Source organism: Halichoeres trimaculatus, unplaced genomic scaffold (genome assembly GCF_033239565.1).
Source record: "Halichoeres trimaculatus isolate MK-OKI-2021-1 unplaced genomic scaffold, fHalTri1.1 fHalTri1_scaffold_3, whole genome shotgun sequence".
NCBI lineage: Eukaryota > Metazoa > Chordata > Actinopteri > Labriformes > Labridae > Halichoeres > Halichoeres trimaculatus.
Window position 1 is genome coordinate 20,115,584 of NW_027437181.1, and position 25,891 is coordinate 20,141,474.

General features: G+C 39.1%; 1 protein-coding gene across 3 annotated transcripts in view; it reads right to left on the reverse strand.

Annotated features, from left to right (window-relative positions):
• The window catches only part of tcf12 (transcription factor 12), a 75,623-nt gene extending 49,859 nt beyond the window's left edge, over positions 1 to 25,764 (reverse strand). For all 3 annotated transcript variants that reach the window (XM_074666054.1, XM_074666052.1, XM_074666051.1), the window contains exons 1-5: positions 25,594 to 25,764; positions 24,670 to 24,758; positions 23,957 to 24,029; positions 15,193 to 15,266; positions 7,190 to 7,292 (exon numbers count right to left, since the gene is read on the reverse strand). In XM_074666054.1, coding sequence (XP_074522155.1) covers positions 7,190 to 7,292; positions 15,193 to 15,266; positions 23,957 to 24,029; positions 24,670 to 24,741 — 322 coding nt within the window. In that variant the 5' untranslated portion in view covers positions 24,742 to 24,758; positions 25,594 to 25,764. The remainder of the gene's footprint in view (positions 1 to 7,189; positions 7,293 to 15,192; positions 15,267 to 23,956; positions 24,030 to 24,669; positions 24,759 to 25,593) is intronic.
• Positions 25,765 to 25,891: the final 127 nt, after the last annotated feature.

Sequence of the window (25,891 nt, forward strand, 5' to 3'; positions counted from 1 at the left end):
GTGGCTTGTGAAGCGGCAGCCTCTTGTGGGCTTCACAATGTAGTCAGCCTGTGTCCTTCAAGCATATCAGTATCATAACTGTATTAGGGATTAACCGATCCAACTTGTCTGGTTCAGATATCGATACCTGGGCTTTGGGTATCGACTGATACCAATCGGACACCACTGTTAAATAATAAACTGTAGGCTCTACTGTGGGATAAGGCTGGTAATGTTTTGGGTAAAAGGCAAAAAATGAGTAGATGGAATTACTGAAGCTAATATCAATTTAAACTATAAAATATTTAAATGTTTAACAGTATTTTTATTCAAAAAAAAAAAAAGAAAGCGCATCAAAGGTAACATTTTAAATTAAGTAGCCAACAGTGCAGGTAAAAAAAAGGCATAGAGCTGGTTGCCTTAATCTGCCCCTTTTCCACCAATACTGATACAGCTTTGAGGGGCGCCGATCCACCAATACCCGATACCGGTATGACGGTATTTGAAAATTTGAAATTTAGAGCAAGGAAGAATATTACAAACAGTATAACATGTGCACCGGTCTATCCTACAGCAATAATACAGGCTAGGAGTCGCAGTTATCTGAGCCAACTTATCAAATTTGTCCGCAGTGAGAGAAAAATGGTAACTTAAAAGCTCAATCATATCTAGTTCATCACATTGAGGTCACGTGTGTATGTGGATGGGCTGGGAGCAGGATCCATGCTGATGTACGCGTGTACTGATGACAGCTTTAAGCTGATTAGTTTTTATGCAGAGCTAAAGCTGTATGAGTAATATGTATGGAGCACACCAGAGGAACGTGAGAGGAAAAACACGACTCAGCAGTGATATCACGCTGTCCAGCACATGGGTGCAAACTAAAGCAGAAGCAGTCATCGTGACAGTAGTGAAGCAAACTTAAAACCTACTGAAGAAAAAGTTGTCTGTTTGTCTTCATTACACCATGAAGTTGTTTTCACAAATGTATTTGTACCAGTTTATCTGATTATTAATTAAGACAGACAATAGAAAAAGTCTTTAGTTTATAGTATTACTTCTGTTCTTTTTGAGGGTCTGTTAGTATTGTGGTGTAAGGAAAGCAGGAATTGGATCACACACACACACACACACACACACACACACACACACACACACACACACACACACACACACACACAAACACACACACACACACACACACACGCAGAGAATTGCTTGCTTGCTGGATTTTCGGCAGTTTGACAGTTTTCAAGTTACAAAACCTGATCTTTTTTTAGGTATTTCACACCCAACATGAAGTCATTTTCTGTCTAGCCAGAATTTCATATTAAAATCACCTCATTTACATTTTGTCGGGTTTGTGTGTGAGGAGAGGTTTGAGGTACAAGACGAGAGCAAGTCTGCCATGTCAGGGATTTCTGAGGTCTTTAGATGTCCCGGAACACATTTCCCCAATGTTTTTTATTGCAATAAAAGGACCACAAACTGTGACTAACGACAGCTGTGAATAGCTTTATCCACCCTCTCTGGCTAATTAGCAACTTTAAAGCATCATCTGAGCTCCAGCCTGAGATTCAGAGAGGCTTTCTACACTTAGCGGAAAACAATGTCAGTCCATTAAGTAAATAATGACAAAAAGGCAAACATTAAGCAGCATACACTCTTAAGCATACACACTCACACACACACACACACACACACACACACACACACACACACACACACACACACACACACACACACACACACACACACACACACAGTCACAGAACAGCATGAAATAAAGGAGCAGAGTGCAGCTCTTCCAGTTGTAGCTCATCGCCTGTGGTAATTGCCCAGATTGCTTGAAATCAACGTCCCCCACAGGCTTCCCCTCACTGAGCTGACACCACCAGGAAATATCTGAGCAGGTAATTAGATCTAACTATTTCTTGCAAGGTCTGAGAACTGTTGGCTATCCCTGTGGCTAAACAATTACAACAACTGGGTGAGAAACAAGCCTTTACTACAAGACCTCAGTCTCACTCAATCACAGTTTCAGGGCATTAGCTGCTGTCATGTCATTAGAAATAATAAAATGGGAATTTAAATAGCCAGACAAGCAGTAATGTAAGACAATTACGTTGACACACAAGAGAAATGGAGCTCCGCCATCAAAATGTGCAATACTGAGATCTGTAGAAGGGATTTTTATTCTTAGTATTAACTGCAGCTGAAGCTGTGAGGTTTATTTAGTCTGTGTTGTTTTTCATAATGTTGGTACGATTTCAGATTAAAACAATGTCCCCCTTTTTTTCCCTGACATGAAACAGCCTTTCACGTTTGTGACAACATGAACTAAGGCTAGTTCAAGTTGTTTTATGTTTTTAAGACCAATTAACTCAGGATTTTGTAACCCCTTGAATGAAACATACATTGTCAAAATGTATCTTTCATTCCATGTGACAGGTGATCAGGCTGAAGACACTCACACGGCTGAGACAGACAATGTTTGTCTTTGGTGCAACATAGTATGTAGAAAAATCTTCTGTACTATGCACAGATTGCCTTGAGATTTAGAAAGAGGACTGTAGTACAAAAGAGGAGGAGCTAAGGTCCACGTGTGGCCTCGACCAGCTGATCCAACGACATTCAAACACAGGAGCCAGGCCTCCTGGGAAAACAGTGTCATCATTAAGCAGTCAGTTGCTCCCAGGCGGTCAACCAAAGCCTCAGTCTTCAGGTTCAAACACCCACAGTTTTCTCCTGAGAGGCTTCAAACCAAGCCACCACGTCAGCTCCTTTCAATTCTTGTGAAGTTTAACCAAAACCAACCAAAACCAATTAGACACAGCAAGGGGCTGGATCTTTAACTGCCCCTCAGGGGACCCCTCTCTGACACTCTTGAAGTTTACAGATGACACTACTACCATCATCAGGCTCATCCAGTAAGGTGATGGGGCCACATACAGACAGGAGGCGGAACAGCTGGTCCTCTGGTGTAGTCAGAACAACCTGGAGCTGAACCTGCTCAAGACTGTGGGGATGACAGTGGACTTCTGGAGAACCCCCACCACCACAAATCCTCAACAACACTGTGTCTACTGTAGACACTAGTGCTGCACGATTTGGGGAAAAGGTGCGATTTGCGATTAGGTGGACAATATTGCGATTGCAATTGTGCTTGCAATTTAATAAAAAAAGTTGTGTCATGATGAGTCTACAGACTTGCTTGGTTATCATGGAGAAAAATCTGAATTGCATGTGCCGACATTGCGATTGCGATTGCGATAAACGTGCAGCCCTAGTAGAAACATTCCAGTTCCTGGGATCTACCAATTCCCCGGATGTGAAGTGGACCCCCCTCAGCAGAGGTTGTACTTCCTCAGACAGTTTAGGAAGTTTAAGTGGCCCCAGGAACTGTTGATCATCTTCTACATCTCCCTAATCCTGTTCATCTCCATCTTTGTTTGATTTCCCAAGCCTTCTAACATGACAGGCAGACTTCAATGAACAGTCAAGTCTGCAGAAAAATCATCAGAGACAGCCCACCCTCCATCCAGGACTGGTCAAGGACCAGAAAGCAAGCTGGTAAAATCTCTGCAGACCCCTTACACCCTGGACACACATTGTTTAAACTCCTCCTCTCTGGCTGGCGTAACAGAGCTCTGAATTCATATACCTCATGTACAATTAAAAACGCATGATTAAGCTTCTACAAAGGCAACGCAATTCAGGAGTTGAAAATATATTTCATTCAAAAGAAGTGAAACTTATCACTGACAAAAACCCAAAAGTGTTAGCAGCCACAGCTAAGCATTTAATGCACGTAATGACGGTAAGATTTTGTCTTCCTCACTTCTTTATATCAATGAAACTAAAAGCTGGCCTCTCTCTAGACAAAATGTATCTCTACAGAAAAATGTTTGGAGTGTAATGTTTACCCTAGCTACATACACACTGACATGATTCATGTTTCTCAACATCCCACTGTGTAAAAAGGATTTGTGGCCGACTATGAGTCACTCCGCAGACATTTATAAATACTGATAGTTTCAACCCATGCATATACAAAACTTCACAGCACTCAAAATAGACTGTATTAGATGAACATCCATAATTAGTCAAGCACTGCACTTATAGTTTAGTCCTTTTAGAAGAAGATATTTGTGTGTGTTGGTTCAGTTATAAAGCAGAGGATGAGATTTTAAGAGCTTTTTCAGAGTAAGCAAATTACAAGTAAATCAGAAGTTAAACGGTTTGAACAAAGTTTATAAAGTATTATGTAATCAATTTCTTTAAACTCTTATTCTATATAGACAAAATCCTTTCTTTCTTTCTTTCTGCAGCAAAGGGTTGTGTGTGGGAGTAAAACCAGCAACTGCTGCAATTAAAGCTATAGCCTCACACCCCTAAACCACTGGGCCAACAGCAGCCTAGGAAAAGAATGAAATTTTGATGCTTTTTTGTAAAAGAAACTGCAAGAGACTGTCTAGTAGTGGGGTCAATTACATCAAGGAAGATACCTTTTTTTAAATTCTGCAACAACTACTAACAACAAATCATTTTAATGGAAAACAACAAACTGTTACATAATGAGCCGAGATAGTTCACCATAAAACTGTGGAGTGGATCCACATCACAGGCCAAGACTGGAGAAGCAGATATAAACAGTTTGTACTTGTTGGAACAAGAGACCATACTTCCAGTCGTCAATGGATAAAAATATTCTTTAAAAAATGAATTTTATTGTTGGTCTTGGTAACAAAAAGCATTAGGAGATCAATTTTATGGGGAAAATAGAGAGACGGTGAGTAAAGAAATAGCCATTGTAGGAAAAAGATATCCAGACCTTTAAAATTACAAAGGCTAAACACACCTGTGTAAGGTTTACAGGACATTTAAGCAGTAATTTTCCATTCTTTTAATGAAATAAATAGCTCATAGTGATAAGGAAAATAAAATCTGTTTTTAAAAATGTTAGAGAAAGGGATTACTACTCTTAAAAATTCTTGCAAAACAAGATCATGGCAGTTTAGTGTCCAAAGGAGGTTCTTTGAGATTATGTGATGAGGTGATTTTTACCCATCAAACTAAAAAAAAAAAAGCTTAAGAAAACATTGTAAGAACAGTGTTTCCCACAGGATTTTAGGAGACTGTGGTGGCAGAGTCGCTGACCCTCGGCGGTTTTAATGTGTGTGTACGTTTTTAAGCGCGATGTATCGCCCTTACAGTAAGTGCAGTTTGGGACCATGGACATGAACATGCGCTGATAAATAAGAACTTACAAAGGCATATCAGAAATATTTTAAATTTGATTCAGAAACAAAACCAAAAACTCACTCACTCACTCACAATATTTTGAACAATTTACTGAACAGCATTTCAACAACACGTTATTTACACTATTTCCATGATCTGTGATCCATTATCAGGCTACTGAGACTGTAGCCTACTGTTATTCTCTCACCTGAGTTAACAAGGTGTGTGTTTGAAGCTGATGAGAGAAAAGAGAGCAAGAGGATGTGAGTAGGTGAAAAGGAAGCAAAGTGGAAACCCTTAATATTGTTTTAGCATCTTAAAAAAATATTTTTTTGCAATAAAGGGTCAGATTACGATTCTTCTTCTCTCTGCTCCCTTATTTGGATTTAGGAGTGTTGAGTTTTCATTCTGTTTTTTTTCTACAGTGACTGCTGAAAATTGTCTAAATAAATAAAGATTTCTTAATTTGCTGCAGCCCACTTCATCACAACATGTAGCCTAAATCAATGCAAGATCATTTTCTGACTGATATTTCCTGATATTGCTGTGTATCTGGCTTTGAGAGAAGTTCAGCTTCTTCCATGCTCTCTCCGTATGTTGTGTTCACCATCTTACACTGATGTCGCTATAAAATCCCACAGCGCACATGGCTACTTAATATGCACGTACTGATTTGCATTGACCATATATGGTTATGTTCGGACGCGCTGAAGGCGGGAAACGAGGTGTGTTCAACTCACCACATTTACGCTGTTCTCGGCGCGGTGTGGTTTATCACGGGGAATAGCGTGCAGCCGTGTCTACGCAGAGTTTGATAGATCTGAAAAGAGTGTTGGTCGTATGCACGTTTTGCCTTTTCGTCGTAAGTGAAACTTAAGAGGACTTTTACACGCTGTAATAAATGAGGCCCCAGTAGAGGAGAATATGAAATAATGAGCCGCGTCAGCTCGTTGGGATGGTAACAGGTGATTGTACTGTGTGCCTGCACTGACTCTGAATGTGCGGTGATAATGAAACAGTGTGGTCTCTCTCGTCACTGAAACTCTAGAACCGAGACGTGCGCGGTGCAGCCGCTCCTCTTCCAGTGAAGGGTGGCAGACAGCGCAGTGAGCTACTGTGGCCACGGCTGCAGTTAGCATGAGCGCTAGTGCCCAAAAAAAGACGTTGCATGTACCTCAGAGTCAGACGCCCCGCTCCAGTGTCTCTGGAACCTGGTTGCGTCAAACGTATCAAGTAAAGAGCGACGTGTATGAGTGTGACCAGTGCGCGCGCACTCTTGTTCTTGCTTGTTTACGTGCGGTAGGAAATTACAGCTGTGTAATGATCTGGCCGAGTGACGGATCGTATTTTTTTCTCCATATGAGACTGTGGCGGGCCGCCACAGTCTCATTAATTAATGGGAAACACTGAAGAACAAAAAAATCACAACTACAAAAATTACAAAACAAACAAATGTGAATCAAGTGAAGTAAACAATGATAACATGCATGAATCAACAAAACCCAAGCAAGACTTGGGAAATGAAAAAAAAAATCACACAGTTCATTAATCTATAATGAATTTGAAATGATTAGCGTTTTTATGAGGAGGTCTCTTATACAACAGCCAGTTTAACCCCACATCTCAAACTCAGCTGCCTGCTGCCAATGGAAGTAGCTGTGGGCAGTTTTGATGTCAAGTAGACGGCTTCTTATGATGGAAAGCTATACTGATGGCGTGACTTCTAGCCCGGGGGAGGGTCATCACAGGAGGAGGAAGGAGGAGATACAGAAAGGGGAGGGAGATTAAAGAAGGGAATAAACACAACAGGAGGAGGAAAAAATAGCCCTGTAGCCCTGCCAGCCCTTCAGTACAGCTACCTCAAGAGGCATGATGTGTCTCAACTCAATCAGGCAATTTTCTAACAGGAAGTCCATCCACAACCAGAGGACATGTGAGGGGTGAGAGGAGGAGACTCACTACTTACCCATTATGTTGGAGTTCATAAAAGGTGTTGGGGACAATCCTTCATGGGACACTAATCGACTGTCACTCAGATGATTGCCGTAATGAGGGCTGTCTGCAAAACCCTGGGGGGAGAGATCAGAATATTAAGCACATTATCTGGCAACTTCGCTAATTGAGTGATACGACACACCACTAATTAGTGAGAGGACAGTATGACTGGACTGTTGGGACAATACACCACACCCTTTCTTCAGTCCAAAACATGTATGAGAAGAGAAGAGAATTCGATCTTTCTCTCAAAAAACGGTTTTTTGAATTTTATATGGAGAAGCCCCTGAAGAGTGAACTTATTCTAAAGAAGAGGAAATAATTATGTGTTCACACTGAGTAGTTAAAACACCATCATTTACCTTTGTTAGATGTTTCCCTTGAGCTTTTCTGAACCAAGCACAAGTTAAACTCTTTTTTGAAGTTGCTTTGAACCATAAACTTTCGTTTTTTTCTTTTTTCTGTGCTTGTGAACTGCAAGCCAAGAGAATAATGTGAAAAAATCGTTCATTACTTAATGGTTGGAGTGCTTAGCATGTGAAAATATAAACAGTTAACACTATCAAGTGTTATGCATTTTAATTTTTCCATGAGTCAGATTTTGTGTGAGGGAGATATTTTTTGTAAGGAGGTGTATTAAGAAAGAAATGATGATGATGATTAATACTCTTCAACTAACTATGATTTTTAATGAGTGAGGGGAGGATGACCAACCCATTTATATACCCCTCAGCTTCCAGGACCTCCACCCAGAGTCCAAAAAAAAGAAAGAAGAGAGGGCTTTTTCTCCTCTCCATCCCAAAACACAGAATTAACTCACTACATGTCAGTCAAGAGAGCCGAGAGTCGGGAGAGTTGAAAGAAGGGGATGACAGCCTCCTCCTAGTCTCCCAGCAAACACCCCGGCTCACCATATCTCAGCTCACATCTCAATTCCTATTTCTCCTATTTTACTCCAGATCATTGGCCCCCAGGTCAGACTTTTATTCATGCAGACTATGTACCAGCAGGTAGAAAAGGAAGATTCATGCACACAGGCTAAATAAATGGGCAGAGCTCATGAGCAGAAAAAAAATCCATGTTCAAAATAATTTTAAGCACAGATAAAATATAAATAACTTGTGCCTTTTTGAATACAACAAGCAACAATTCATGTTGTGCTTTTTCCAAAATGTATTTCTGTGACCCCCATCCTACAACTGACCCAAGTACAGGCTTCCCCCAGTGAAATGTGTCTATGCCTATGACACTAACAACATCCTGACCAATGTATTTTTGATCTTAATGTTATTATTTTGATCTACAATTTCATCTTTCTGATAACAGGTTTATAGACCCACCCACAGTTCATAAGCAGGTGTCATGACATACAGAGGGGAGAAACAGAGAGTTGCAATCCTACACAGTTCCCAGGTACCTGCAGCTCAAAAGAATTGCCTTCTCCTCCTGCAGCTTAACACTGCCTTTTCATGACAGTTATCAGCTTCAGGGCTTAGGTCTAAATATCGGTCACAGTATGGTTTTTGAAAACTCGGGGTCCCATGCAATAAAAGATACCCTGTTACAGTGCTAATCCCAAGCCCTGTGAAAATCCTCCTGTGCTCCAGTCAAATACATCTCCCCAAACTACATTAACTCCCAGCAGAGGGACCGAGCTGCAGTGGGCTTGCATTTCTATAGAGCTATTTCAACCAACTCGTACCCTTTGCATTCAACATACAGTAAAAAAAAGTAAATCTTATTACCCATCTTTTTTTTCAGCGAGTGGATGGTGATGGAGTAATTTCAAAGGCAGTGGAGTGTTGTGCTGTGTCGAGGGAATCCTCAGAGATTCCCTATTGTGCTGCTGCCAGGCCGCACACACTGTTAATCACACCATGAACAGACTCAATAACAACAACAGCTCTGTGAGAGGCTCCGGCAACACAACACATACAGACCTACACAACACACACTGCTCACATAAGCTAGCTTATGATGCTTCTGATGCAGAGCAAGGAGCACATTTCTGTACTTATATGAATAGAAAATCATTTCAGGAAACATGCTAATTGGCTCTGGAAGGATGAGAGGGTTGATACTTATTTCATAGTTATTCCATACTAAACCATAACCTGATGGCTTACGACAATGAACGTCAACTGATGGCCCACAGGCCAAATCCAGCCCGCCAGAGCTTTCTATCCGGTGCCCAGAATTTGAATGAGCAATACCAATGAGGAGAATTTACTTTGTTACTTAGTTCATTTCTTTTTTTAAATCCAGCTTTCTGAAAAGTAGCTTGTGCAATAGCCTGCCTTTTCTCAAAAATAACAACAGTGACAGTTTCGTTGCAAATGAGGCAAATAGGGGCAACATTTCTAAAATCTGACACTATAAATAAATTTATCCCACAAGAAAGACTTTGAGACGTAAGGTTTATTAGGAACTGTACACAGGTTGCCATGGGCTGTAACAAACACCAAAAATAGTGAACTTATCTCTCCTATAGCCTCCAGACGAATGTGTCCAAACCATAGACTGCATCTAAAGTGGACAGCATGGCGCCGCCATTTACCATGCATGGTTTTGAAGCCAAAATTCCTCCGTCACAGGCGCAGCCAGTGTAGCAGTTGTGCAGCCAGAGTCTGCGCAGTAGAGACTGTGAGGGATTCTGGGTAAATCTGAGTCGGGTGACAAAGAGTCTAATCACTTTTTGACTCTACCTCCCGACATATTTTACAGTCCCCGAAAAAAATACACAAGAACGGCAGCTGTCAATCATCATTAAACGTGACCTAAAACCTCATTTTAACCTCTTATAGTTACTGAAAACAAAACTTTTCTGAAAAAGAGGACTTAAATACAAGGCAGCCAAATTATATCTTCACATCACCACAACAATCAGACGTAAGAAACATTTCTACGAGGTGTACTAATTTTTTTGACCACAGCCCATCTGGAATGACTGGAGAGCTGCATTTTTTGACATACTGCAGCCAGCCACCAGGGGGAGCAGTTTTTCTGGCGACCTCACTTGAGCTAAGCAAGATGACATCCTTTTTTTTTTTTTACAGTCAATGGTCAAAACCTTGTCTATTGAAAATACACACAATCACACCCCTTGGTCCTGCTTCCCATCATCAACACAAGTTACTCCTTGCCAATCAGAAAAGCCCATCCCCACTCAACCCAGACATTGGCCACTGAAATTGTCTATCACAACTGTGATGCAGTCACTCAAGCACTGTGAACCTCAATGCACACAGTAACTAATTTCACAGTATAAATATATATTTAGAAGGCTAGAGTTCTCCACAACCTACGACACTGTAATTAACACTGATGGACAGTCTCACAAATATAAAACCTAAAATATTACAATTGCCCCCTGGTGGCTTGCTGCAGTATGGGTAATATGAGTCTGTAAACATTGAAAAACACTAAGAGATAACAAAATTTGGAATGTAAATTAATATATCAAATAATAAGTAACTCAAGATGTAATATTAATTTCACCTACTATACGAGAGCATCTGGCTGCCAGAAAATATTTTGGCCTTTGGACAAATGCAGTTGACGACCCCAGCTTAAGAGAGCAAAACTGGCCAGCTCTTTTTCAGGTCACGTTAAATCAATGAATGTAAATCTTTAAGCTTTAAATATGATTGAATGATTTGTCTAGTGATTTTTACATTTCATGGTGTGAGCTGCAGGTGTAGCTTGGACGGTCTGACGAAACACATGATTGATGTGCATGCTAGTTTCAGTTAATGAACTAAATAACTATGAACTAATCCACGTGTTTGTTAACTTTGTACAACAAACAAAGTGTAAGATCTTAAATTTGCCATTTTAAGAAGGCTTTTATTCTGGTCTGTTTCTAGGACCAGTAACTTCCTAGAGTCTTTACTTGTTGCCTGGTAACTGCTTTGAAGAAGTTAGTCTACCACATAACCTTGCGTGGAATGATAAATGATCATTTAAGCATTTATTTAAAAAAAAATCATAAAAGTGTTGAGAAACAAAGTAAACTGTAAAACAAGCTTTGAACCAATTCCTTCTCTTGTTTTGCTCAAAACTTACACTAGTGATCATCATCATCCTCCTCCTCCTCTTAGCAACAAACTCCCAAATTGTTGAAAAAGTCCAACCCTTTGTGTGGACAGCACTCAGTCTTGATGAATGATAATGTTTTCTCCTTTAAGTGTGTTCTTGCATCGATCACAGATTCCTCGTCTTTTCAAAAGAGTAGTGGCCTACATCCTTCTGAGACACTAACACACAGCGTCACAGCAGCCAAAGGGCTACGACAACTCTGGCTAAATAACTGTCAGATCACCGTGGCAACAAGCAGGCTAGAGCTTACACTTTGTCCCCTAATCACTCCTCGCAGCGTTTAAAAAGTCATCTCCTCCACACTCTGAGCTGCATCCCAGGTGAACAAGCGGCTGCATGTGGCAGCTCGGGGAGTGATGATATGGTCATGATGGATGCTTGTGGGGTCGGGTATCAAGTCAGGGCAGGGCACCAGGGAAGTGGGGGTTGTCGTGCAGTGGTGGTGGGCACAGCCCTGGCTGTCAGACCGCCAGCCTACAGCCACAGCTGCCCAGGATACAGCGGCTGGCTGGGAGCCAAGGTCAGCACGGCGGGGCTCGGGACTGTTCACAGTTGACTGATCGCACAGTCGTAGCTCAGCAGCTCAAACAAGCTCAGGGACGAGACTGAACTCCCTTCTTTACAGACTGGAGGCTGAAGCACACAAGAGTTCTTCCCAGAGAGCTGGACAAATTTGAAAACAGAATCATTTTTGACATTTCAAAGAACAACTCTTGTTTTTTTTTTAAATGATTATTAGATTAACATCTTACTGATAAATATAATGAATCTTTCCTGTTGGGATAATTTTCCTCCTCAGAGTCGGTTTTACACCGCTAATATACTGATATATACCTATGTGCCCAATTCAGTGAGATCTTACAAAACTAAAAAGTAACATCATTTTAGCCAGTTGGCAGGTTGCAAGTTTTTCAATATTACTAATATTTTCAGTGCTCATCAGAAATCTTTCTTGTACTGTAGAGCTTTAAACTCTGTGCTGAAAAACTGGTTAATAGATAATGGCAGAATATCATTTGATTAGAATAATCAGAAATACATACTGTGTGTCATCAATATCACTATTTGGAGTTCATGTTTTTCTAGCTGCACATTAAGCTTTGGGCAAAACATCTCTGAAATCTTGTTTACATATCGCACAACCAAGAAATAATTTGCTCATTTGGCAGTGAATCTTTGCACAACAATCCCTCATTATTGACAAATGTATTCTTAATCAAACATAGATTTATTGGTGATTTAATGAGTATTACAAAAAGATAAACTCCCAATGAGGAAAACTTTTCCTTTCTGAGAATGCAGGAACTGAAAGGATTCACTCCAAAAGATTAAGATTCATTGAAAATAGTATTCCTTATATACATAAAACAATACATAGCAAGTAATATTTTACCTGCCAGTGTATATGAAGTCTGTATCAATATAATGTGTGTATGCAGCTGTGCCTGTGTGAGGATGCATGCCTTATTGAGGTGCAAACAGCTGTCTGCTGGCTGACGCTGCGCCTTGCAATGTCAGAAACACTCATTTATATGCACCTGGAGCGAAGATATCTCAAGCGTCTCTGTCTTATAATTCAAATCAAGCTGCCTATGTTACCATAGCCTGTAGATGTTCATTCGGGAAGGGCACAGAGGAATAAACAAGGTAACGCGGCCCGAGTGGCTCTGACATTTAACTGAATTCTAATAGAAAGTGACAGGAGATTGACATTAAATGAAATTCATACAGGGCATCCAGAACAACCAATGTGTGAGGGACAAATAAACAGGGGAGAGAGCTGTTCACACTTGCTGACACTAACACTGAAATGTTCTCACTTAGCTAGCATTCTGCAGATGCAATTTAACATGCACTATGTTTTCCATCATGTTAGTGCACAAATGCATTTCTTTGCTTTTTAACACCAGCAAACTACCGTAGAGCAACTTCAAAAAATGAGACATCCTTTTTTTTCAGAGTGTTTTTTTTTAAACATCACAACTAACAACTCATCTTTAATTAGGTCATGTTGACATCTGTCTGCCAGACAGAAATTAGCTTAGCTATGCCTGGTGCATTAAAAGCATTGTGTTTGTCTCTATGAAAAAACAAACCTGATTGTTTAGCTGCAGGTAAGAGTGAGATACGTTCTGCAGCAACTGGCATGTAACACTGTTTATTAATTTCTAGGTTTAAATCAGCAGCAGTAATGAACCTCATCTCACACACGTACACTATGTCAGTGTCATACCCTTTGTCAGCCCTGGTCCAGCCAGAGGTAGCTGTGTTTGCAACTGCATTTCTTGTGAAATATGCTTACATATAAATGATTCAACATGCTGCTGGCTGTGTTTTTTTCCCTCTTTTTTTGTAGTTACCCTTAACCCTTTGCTGCCTGAATTAATAAACAATTAATAAGAAATAAATTGTTTTTATGCGTTTTTGCATTCTTACAGATGTTAAATTAAGTGGAGATAGTAAATTTGAGTAAAGTACACAAAATAGTTATAACCAAGTTATATTATATAAATAGACATGAGAAGTTAATCCCCTGGCCAATATATTATGACATATTGGATGTGATATGATCTTTGGTATGTGTAGAACATGAATCAATAGGTAATAATGAGATACAAAGTTCATTTCAGCTGCATCAAGACCTGATAGGGTATGTCACAAATTTGTGATAAAAGGCATCAAGGGGTTAAACCAATAAAATCGAAAAACAGGAGCTGCAGTAATACACATAATTTACAGGTAACACACTAAGGCAGCAACAGTAAAAATGCAGAGCAGGTGTGAGCACAGAGTTTAAGTGAAAACTACGTTTTCAGAAGGCTTTCACCAGATCTTGCGCTTAAACGCTGTGAACTCGCACTAGTCCAGGACAATATGAGCTGATGGAGTAAAGGCACAGTGGTCTTTGGGGTCTGCTCAGTGAAAACCTGCTTAAAGCCAAATATCATCTGGAGAATAAAGTGAAAGTCTTTTTGTTAAGCCTCAGTGACTGGTTAATGCATGCCCGGTTGAGTGATCAACAGAAGCAGTGAGTAAACATCTTTTGCATCTTTTTACTCTTTTCAGTAGTTTTTAAGAATCTAAAAAGCTCCAGCTTACCTCTTTTTTTATACTTTTCTTTTTTTAATTTGATTTGTAAAACTGTAAATTTAAAATCATTGAGACACTTGGCTACATGAAATAGACGTTTCAGAGTTCTGCAGTTATTACTAATTATGGTAGACTATACTGTGCTCCTTTTGACACTGTGAAGACTAAATGATCTATTGAACAAATTAAGGTTGGAGAGAATAATTTGGAAATAATAAGACATTTAGCCCTGGTTCACCTCATAATGTTCTGCCCTGTATATGATGTGTTTGTTTAATTTGAAGACATGTTTCAGGGTTTGAGTGTAAGCAGATGAATAATGGAGAACATACCAAGATATGTGCATTATTTTTCTTTAAATGTCAGATATTACATGTTTAAATCATAAAGATAAACTGTAAATCTGTTTCCTCAAATTAACAACCCTCCTAATTTCAACTGTGCTTTAGACAAAACGTGAGCTGCAGAACATTTTATTTCATTTGGAATATTATGATGGAGCTCAACCACTAAATAGAAGCTGTAGCCATGAAAAACATCAGATTCCACTGCCTGGTTCTCTCTGACAACTGTTCAACACACTCAGCCACATAAACACACACACAGGTACACACACACAGACACACACACACACACCCTATGAGAACATTAACCGGTCTTTCTCGCAGAGAGAAAAATGCCTATAACAACATGAGTTGGACAGGGTGAAACTAAAACATTGTGAGTGTATGGCTTTGATGTAATGAGTGTTAAATGATGTGCTGTGGAGCAGAAAGGTCATCTCACCCGGGAGGACTCATAGGAAGGACTGGACTCGCCACCTGGGGCCCAAGACGCTTGGTTGGTCCGCTCCTCCATACCTGTCAGAGAGAGAAGCAGAGTTCAGTCACGATTACTCGTACAGCTCAATGTAGATAAAATCTCTTTATTTTCTCTAACACAGAGAGACATGACGGGGGCGCAGACGTCAGGCGACAGTACCAATGATTTCAAATACTTTGTGTTCAATACACAAGCTCATGGAGTAATCCTATGGAGGTGTTTTTATCATCCTTTGTATTTCACAGATATACTGTGTAATTTGCAGTTTAAACTGTTTATTTCTGTTTTAAACATATAATGTACACAAACAAAAAATGTTGATTAATCATCTGACATAAAACATGGAACACATTTTGGTGTGGTTGTGGAAAAAAAAGGCATGTGTGCATACCATGTTGGCCTTTTTGGAGGCATTTTCGACAATTTCCTGATATCTTTAATAGATAAAAATGATAAATTATTCGATCATTTGCTGTGAATTACAAAACCCCTTTTCTGCAAGATAAACTATAGTGCCATTTTGCTTGTGGAATATAAACCTTAATAAGTTTGGTTCATTTTACCAAAAGCAACTTAAGACTTAACAAATTGTCAGTGATGTATGCCAGGCTACTTTGTAACAGCTGAGCAGTAAAACTTGATAAAATCTTTTTTTTTTAAATGAAGAAAAGAAACCCTCAATATTTCAAAAGTCAAACAGATAAACAAATAATATCAGTAACTGCTACCAAATGCGAAGCAAGAGCATCTGGCATATATTGAAAATATTAGATCTGATCCTTATAATCTAATTTATGTGATAGTCTGTAAAAAAACATTTGATGCCTCTTTTGTTCTTGCTGTTTGAAACAATATTATGTTGCACAAAAAGCTAAAGTTATTGATTGTCTCTGCTGTAATTGAATCTGTCTCAGTAAAATGCAATACCCTTTGTTCATTTTTACGCTCAAATAAGAAAAATATGAGATTTACAGAAATCGTGTTTGAAAAATAATATTACAAGCCACATACAAAACTTTTCAATGTAATGAATATTTTCACTTTCAGATGATTTGAAGTGAGGTGCTACAACAGTGCAGGGTTCATGCTTAGGAACAAAGAAAAGGGATGTACATGACTAAAATAACTCTGACAAAACACAAGCAAAGCCTGAAACCAAAGGTGAAAAAATATATTAGCAGCACAGCCCTTAAAAGAGAAACTCTAACTTTCAAACTGTTAGAGTCCCCTCAGTTCTTCATAAGAAATCTAAAAATACACTTATGCAGAAAGTCAGCAACATTTCTCACACCAGTGATCATGCTCCAGTGAGCAGAGTCAAAGATAAGTTTCATCCTCACAAACATGTTGTTGTGCTGCTCGCCTGCTCACAGAAGATTCATTTCCTCACATGAAGTCGTCAGTGGATGAATAGAAGAAATGTACAGTCTCACTTTCAACATCTGGCTTGGCTATTATTCACATTAACTGTCACCATAACGGTAGAAAGCTGTGCTTTGGATTTAGCTTCTGCTTGTGTTACTAGAAGCACATGAGACTAAAATTTGGGACTGTGACAACACCGATGTGACATGTTGTAGCCCAACTGAGGCCTTTTCCACGCTGAATGTAACAATGGTCAGTGTTTGCTCTCTGGGCCACTGGCTGTCATCTCGTCTGATTACCATCTCCTACCAGAGCTCAAGGGTCCCCTGCAGACAGGCTGCACAAGAAGACACTCAAACAAGAGACCACAGGACAGAAAAAAATTCAAATGCACTTTCTAATCCATCTCTAATGATGATTTCTTTGTGACAAAGATGCACAAAATCATACAGCTGGAAAAGAGATGTCACTCTTTCTTTAACAGCAAATTGTTTTAAGTAGACTTCAATTTTTCTTTATTGTTATTTAACCTCTTATTGCCTGAATTGATTAACAATTATAAAAAATATTTTTTATGTGTTTTAGCATTTTTACAGATGTTGAATTAAGATGGGATTGTACATTTGAGTAAAGTACACACAGTAGTTACAACAAAGTTATATTTAGGGATGCACGATATTATCGGCACAATATTGGTATCGTCTGATAAAAGCTTAAAAACACGTTTATCGGTATAGGCAGATGTGAAAATTTCTGTCGATATGCACAGCTGATAAGGTGCTGTTCAGTTAGGATTATTATTATTTTCCATCTGAAAAATAAGCTTCTTAAATAAAATGTAGCACTTCATTTATTTACATTGCAGAGCTCTGTGTCTGTCACCAGGTTGTTACAGTAGCTCTAAAATAATCAAATGCAACTTGGTTATGTTTAAAAATGCATGTGATCTAAAGAAATTATTTTTCTGTGTTTCAATACTGAATGTCTTGAGTTTGAAAAAATAGTACATTTCTTATTTATGGTAAAATCAGATGTTTTTTTGTCTTGTTTTATGTGTGTTTCTTAAACAAATAAGACCGTCACAATAAGAGTAACATATAAATTCCAGTACAGGATAGACTTAGCTTTCTTTACAGTGAAAAAAACAAACAAACTTGTGATTATCGGTATCGGTATCGGCCAAAAGGGGTTTCGATATATCGGCATATCGGATATCGGCAAAAATCCAAAATAGTGCATCCCTAGTTATATTATATATATATATATATAGACGTGAGAAGTTCATCCTCTGACTGTTATGATCTTTGGTATGTGTAGAATATGAATCAATAGGTTATAATGAGATACAAAGGTCATTTCAGCATCAAGTCATCAAGACCTGACAGGGTATGTCGCTAATTTGCAACAAAAGGCATCAAGGGGTTAAAAAGCTTGTATGAAAGCCTCTTTGCCTTCCAGTCTGTACAGAGATCCTCGGTAATCTGTGGCCCAAAAGAGAAAGATGAGCCACCAAATGCACCAAAGATGGCTGCAGAAGAGGGAGACTTCCAATGAGAATTTTTTTGAGGTTTGCTAAAAAAAAAAAATACAAAAATGACACTGAGCCTCTTTATTATGACCACATGGTGGAAACATTCAGTATCCTTGAATGACCCAACAGTATGGTGACCCTCAAGAATTTTCAGCATAAATTATAGATGTGGGAATAGTGTTGTTGCGAACTTTAATGTCTGGATTGTGCATATGAAGGAGTTTTAAGTCTTATTAATGCATTTTAACTAAAGCAGCTTTAATGTGTCCTTGTCAAAACCATTTGTTTGTAATAGTACATATTGTGACTTGTTCACAGCAGAGGTCTTCCAACGACATGTTTTCATGTTCTTCACGGCTTCTTGTTTATAGAAGTAGCCTTGAAAAGGCAGATGAGGCCAAATTCCTGCTGTATTTATCCCCAAATCCCGTCAGATCAGATGAATCATTCTGGTATAATGATGTACAGTTGTAAATGTGTCCTGAGCACAGAGCTAACTGACTGCTCCCGTCTCTGCTGGGTCATTCATAAACAGCTGCTTCCTCCCCAAGCTCCCAGCTCTGCAACAAGTAATCACACAAAGCGATGAGGTCCTCTCTGCATGTTTGAAATGAGAAATGTCTCAAACCATGAAGAAATACTACTGATGGGGGATCATGCATCAAACTTTCAGATTACTCAATACTTGGCACCAAAGGTTTAAATATCTGGTTATTCATTCATAATTTCAACACCATGATCAATCCAGGAACCAGATGGAACAGCCCACTTGTTTTTTATTCCCCCTGTCGGAACAGGATCAGCTTGATCAGATATGGTTCAGGTTTATCTCTGCACTTGTTTGTTCCTTAGATGGTCCCGTTCCAAGAGTGGAGAAGTTATTAATACTCCAGGGTCTTCTTAAACTTCAAGATAAAATGCAGTAAACAGCAACACTTCAAAAAAATTGAAGCTGAATTTAAAAAAAAAAAAAAAAACAGAAGATGATTGATAGACATATGTTATAAAATACTGCTCAGTGACATTATGGGTTTTTATTTTATATCTAACACACAAAGCCACATTATCCAGGAAGTGAACCAGGTAAAACAACAGTTATGACAGCATCAGATTTTAAACTGGCAGAATAATGCAACATTAATCTGAATAGATTAATAGACGCACAAAACAAAGCCAGTTTTTTACAACAAACACCCCTGAAAGAATCTGAAACATCATGAAGTACAAGTGCAAACAAAGACAGACTTCATCAAGGAACTAATGAACCTTGTTCCCTGAGGAAACACAATTCTCGTGTCTCTGAAGAAATTAATGTCTCCCATATGAAGCTGATAAAGGTGTATGTTTAGTGATCACATGAAAACGCATTTTAAGTATCAATACTTCTGCAAGTGCAGTGTAAGTAGTCTACGACCTAAAGGAACATTTTGTGCTGCATTTACAGCCTGGCAAGTTAAATGACGTCATGTTAATGTGAACAAACCCAGAATACAGCCCAGCTTTTCTGACTAACACAGAGCCTTCAGCTGTATGGGCTAAATTATTTCCAGAACCAGTGAAGCTAAAGTTTTACCAATGAGAGAACAAACTTCTTCATGAAAGGCATGAATGAAAATACAAAAATGAGCCAAAAACAGAAAAACCAGAGTAGACAGGGGTGATGTCTCTCTATAAATAATTTCTCATTGACCTACTAGCATCATTTATAGAAGCCCTGCTCATTTCATCGACAACTCATTTACTGTTTAAAAAAATTGACACGACTGTAACGATCAGTCAACTAATGCCCTTGGACACAGAGAGAAAGTCTCCAGCCCCCTCAGCAGTTCTGAAGTACTGTCCTGTATGTCCAACCAGTCAAAGTCATAATGTGTGTTTTAGAGAAGGGTCAGTACATTTAGCCCCTCTACAACAATAATTAGAGCCACTGCTTCACTTCACTTATCTTAAAATATGTTAAGTACCTAAAAGCATGAGTGGCTAACACTTTGGTGAATGAAGAGTTAATTTTTACCACATCTGTCAACATCAGCAGTGATCTGTGACAAATGTTGATCTAGTGTTGAAAACGTCACATGACTGTTCAAAAACACACATGCTGCAGTGTCTGAGTACAGAGACTCAACACTATTTCAAGTTTAAAAAAGTTCAAAATCACCACAGTTTCTACTAACCCATTCATTTAGCCATTTTTCATCTATTTTTAATTTGACTCCACTCACTCAGGACTGGAGCCCAGACTCCATGCTGTGACCAAGCTGAGGCCCAGCGTTGGAACATGCATCCACAGACTGACCAACCTAAACAAGCTCCTGGTCTCAGCTAACAAATAAAGCGCTATATGCAGCTAAATGAAAATTACCCTTTCAACAGCAGCCATCCACTGCCCTGCTCCACTGAAGAGTCAATATCCTCATCACATTTGCATCATCAACACAGCTGGAGGGAGGAACGATGAATCTCTGCTGGAGCCACTTTGGCTATTTTTTCCGATCCATCTCTTTCTGGCACACTTTTGAAGGGTCTCGCCAGTCCCACTCTGCCTCAATTATCTGTCTATGCCCAGCTGAGATGCAATAATCCAAACTCTCATTCCCTGCAATTTCCACACTTCGGTCTGCACACTCACTTGCCTTATGTTCTCAATCACTTATAGAGCTGCTTCCCCTACCTTGAGGATCAGAGACACAGGAGCACAGACTGTGGGCTGGAGGAAGGAGGGATTTACCCTCTACGGGTCTTATGCTCTCTGTGGGGCTGCAGTTCATTTTCAAATCATCATTTCTTACATGACAGAGGTTACTTCTTGCATGATTGAGTTTGGTCACATTTACCTTTATGCTTTTAGAGGCAGACTAAAAATACACCAAGCAGCAGGAGACAGACCATCACATCAGTTGGGTTGATGTACCAGCTGATGTTAGGTTACTGCAGGTTAAACTGATAACTTGGCTATGTTGTCATTACAGGTGGGTGGTCTTACCACTGAACAGAGGTGTTGTTGTTAGTTGATGAGGAAACTGAAAAAGTTGCAGGGGAAGCTGATGTTTCAGTGACTTAGTATTAAAATCTAAGGAATCAAATTCAACAGTTTGTTCCATTAAAAAATGCTGTCAGAGATTTGGTTTATAACCTGCACACAGAGTGGACTTGAGTACATTCTTAAATGTGTAACGGCTGCAAAATAATGAGAAAGTAACCTCTCTTTAATCTCTTTTACTGCTTTGTATTCTTTAGACACCCCCTGTCTTTACTTTATCTCAATAAGAATTGACTACCACTCTCTAGCTTTCTCTTTAGATTTGGAATAAAATTTAACTGTAAACCTTCGTTTATCTTGCACAAGCTTTGGTGCTTTTTGATAGTACTGAACATAAAAAATAACTGTATTGTTTTTAATCTTTTGGTCACTAAAATTATCGATTATTGGAGAAAATGTTGACAACCTTAAAAAAAACAGCTACCACATCATCAGATTACCAAATAATTAATCTCACTGATAGTCAGGGATCCACAGGCTCAGAAGCTCAATAACATGAGTTCAACCTGACATAGTCTGCAATACTTTTTGTATGGGCTTTTTGGTTTGTTTGGACACAAAGATTAAATAACTGAGGGGTCTGCTCTGCTAGAAATATTGTGAAAAAACTGTAGCAATTTTAGTGTATGTACCCTTAATTTTAAATGATTTTACAGAAAAATGTGAAAATTCTTCAGATCCTCAGTGGGTTGGGAAGGCTGTCAGTAGATGCACCCCAGATACACAGAACACATGTGGGGACATCATCCACTGAAAAAATAACTCTCAAAACTCATCTCTACATGATTTTGGATCAACTTAATGAAAAAACTAATTTTCTTACTTTTGTCCGACATGCTGGATATTTAATATGATTTGAATGTTCTCATTCTTAAACATCATGGTCAAGTGTAGTATTAAGGGTGGCCAATCAAAATGTGAGGGGGGGGGGGGGGGCACCTCTGACCACCACCCTGGATGTGCCCCTGTTCCTAATAATATTTCACAATATCAACAATCACTCCTTCTCGTTTTTGTTTTATTCGCACTCTGTTGCTCAAAGCTGAACACCGGACAGCACATAACAATGAGCTGAGGCTGTAACTCTCAACACACTCTGATTCTTTTCTGCTTCAACAAAAAGCAGCGTGCAGATGCTGGTGTATTTGACAGGTCACAGAGTGCACGGCCCAGCCTGAAAGTGGCCGTCCACATTCTGGTCACACAAACTAAACCATAAATTAAATCCTACTCCCTTGTCAGTACATCATGGCTGACAGAGATGTTAGAGACAGATTCTGGTTGTTGTCTTTACAATCACAGTCATTAGGAATCAGTACATTTGATATTTTAAATCTGATTTTTAAACAGGACACACTGTCACTGAAAAGGTCCACCTGATTCTGATTCAATAAATCAAATCTTTGATTCACTTTCAAGAAGGAGCAAATTTACCAGTAACGTTGGAGTTAAACTGAACCCTAACTGCAGTTTGACTTGATGTCATTTGATTAACATAAGAGCACGCACACATACACACACAACATCCTGTTCACTTGAATGATTGGGTATTGTAAAACTCACAGTTCATGAGTGACAGCTCTGTTCGTCTTTCTTTGTCTTTTTTGTTCAGTTTCCACTAAGTGTGTGTCTTTCGTCTCACAGATAACCGACGACAACAAGGCTTTGTGGATGCACACAAAACATGCTTTCAGGAAACAGAATGCTCAATTGTTAACTTGCACATCAGACAATAGATGGGCTTCAGATTAATGTCCTGTGGCATTTAAAACTAGGAAGCAATCCAGGAGCAGGGAATCTGAACTCTTAGTAGCACAAACAAACCTGTTCAGCTCAAAGACAAACCAAAAACCAGGTAATATGTTGATAGAGCAATTATGAGGGAGGGCAGCCAGAGGCAGCATCCAATGTAGACCTATAACACCTTGTAATATTCATGTCAATTATTCAGATTTTTTTATTCATTGGTGAGGCTATCATTCAATTCATTTAAAAGGTTTTTTTTTGTAAAAACTAACAAAAACTTAGACTTTAGACTTAGACTTCCTTTATTGTCATTGCACAAATTACACAGCAGTGCATTTAGAATAAAATGTACTTGCATGGCTTCCTGAGTGTTGTCAGACAATGAATATGATGTGAACAGTATAAAAAATATAAATATATGGTATATGAAATTAACAATACAAATACTATTGACATAAATATTTACATGGAATATGGCACAGAATTAGCAGCAGTTGAACAACGTAGCAGCAGTGATCAACAAATATATCGCTTGAATTGTGAAACTAGATGGTCATAATTTCTTAAATACATAACCAACTCCCCTCCAACCCAAAAAAGTCACACAACAGAATAACTAACCACAAAGATTTCTTGTGGTCCTGTCACTATAGACTAAAAGCAGTTTCAACTTTGATTGTGTTCCCAATGATCTTCTTGCAAAACCCTGATAAAAAAAAAAAATCTAACTTACACAGGCTGCAACAAATGTAACAGAAGTTATTGATTCAATAGCCAACAAAAAACACAAAAGAATCATCGAATAGAAAGTGGAATAAATTCACTGATCACTCCATTAATTATTCCATAATACACTTACATCTTGAGTCAATGGCCAAATCCACACTTACTCCTGCATATCTACATCAACACTCCACCACTACAATTCCAGTTGGAGCACTTAAGTTCCAACCACTGCATGTGAACACCACAGACCAGGAGTAAGAGCCACACGCAAGACCAAAAGCAGAGACCATGTCAGAGGGTTTGTTGAAATCAGGTCCTACCTGATGTACTAAACTGACTGCTTCCGAGTGTAGTGGGCCTGTTCTTCCCTCCACTCACGGGCGGAGAAAACATCTGAAAGGAAACCCATGGACATTTATTAAAGAAGAGATGCAACCAGGGTAAAAGAAAACATTCTGATGATCCAGGACGACACTCAAAATCAAACACGTTAAAAACATACAGGTCGACAGCAGGCCCTGTGGTAACACCTTGTCCTCATGTGTCTCTATAACAAATTACTGAGTTTTTCTGCTGATCACTAACCTTTCTTGTCCACATCTTCTGAAATCTATGAAGATCAATATTAAATCGGTAACACTGATTTGGTGCAACTGGAAAGGTCACATTTCTGGATCTATAGGGCGACTTTTCATAATATAACATTTACATCATATATATATATATATATATATATATATATATATATATATATATATATATATATATATATATATATATAAGTTATATTTATCGTTATTATTATAGCTTGATGAAATCAGTTATAGGGCTATACAAAACCAAATGAATAAATGAATAATGGAGGCAGGTGACCTGATTTCTCAAACATTTTAATGCATTTGGCAGCTGATGGAACTGTTCACATCCCCTGATAGAACTTAACGATTAAAAGTGCTTTCTTGTATTTTGTCCAGACAACTCTGAGTCTCACAAAGCTGCTTTATAAGAATGAAGAAACAAATAAAAATCCTACCGCACTAAAATCCAGCAGGTCACTTAATTCCTTGTCTGTTCCAAGCGCGGCAATCCGCTGCTGAGGATTCATCCTGGCGATCTAGAAACCTGCAGAAACAAACACAGCCCTTCAGCAGGTCAACATTTCTGTCTGTTCTATCCACATCTGCAGAAACACACACACAGCACATCATCTGATCTCTGAGCTTTATTCAGACAGGGGGACGAGTGGCACAGGAAATGACTGTAAGCCACGAGAACTATTTGTTATTATATATTCACAAGTAAAAAAAAAAAAAGACTCCTAACTAAAGTTAGCTATGACAATGACTCACACAGATACACTGTCAGTTCGGTCACTTTGTGATTTGTAAACATGCGAAAACATTTAGTTAACACCTTCAGTTTAGTCCTACACTGCGATGCTCTGAGAGGTTTGAGACAGCGCTGTGTGAATGATGGCAGGACCTGCAGCATCGCTTTATCGCAGACAGTTGCAAGGTCTCTCTGTAATAACACTCACAATTACTACTTTATGTTACTCACTTGTCAGATCTTTCACTGGCCATGTTAATGTCAGTGATTTCTGTTGCAGTCTTATTCAAGAAAAACGATGTAGAGCTGAAGCACCTCACGTCGCTTAGCTCGTTGGCTAAAGCTAGCCGCAGTTACTGGTTGATATGGATTGGAAACAGCTAGCGAGCTGCAGCCAGCTGCAACGGTTTAATGTTCAGACATTAGTATAAAGAAGGAGATTTAGCCTTTAAAGCGAGTGAGATATATGCTACAGACTTCATCAAGGTAAGTAACACTGCCAAACAATTACTGCAAATGAAAATCTTAATTCCCAGCTCCAGATACAAAACGCAATGATGGTCTTTCTCAACTCCCAACTTCTTTCACAGGACCGAAAGCTTCTGGCAAACTCACACTCATATTTTACCTTTTTTCCGATTAAAATCCCGACTAGGGTGATCTGGTGAAAGCTCGCTTTCTTGTCGTACGCCTCGGAATAGCGAAACGTGGTGCTGAACAGCAATACCTGTGAAAATATCCTCTATATATCAGTTACGAGTTTCCCTTAGGCAGACATTTTTGCTTCGCAAAAGCCTCAGCACCACGATGACATTGATTATTGTATCCCTCCGCCGCGCACAGTGACATGATGGTCCCACACAGCGGGAGATGCTGCACACTGTACTGATGTCGATATGTTCAACTCTGCTTCATCTCCACCAAAC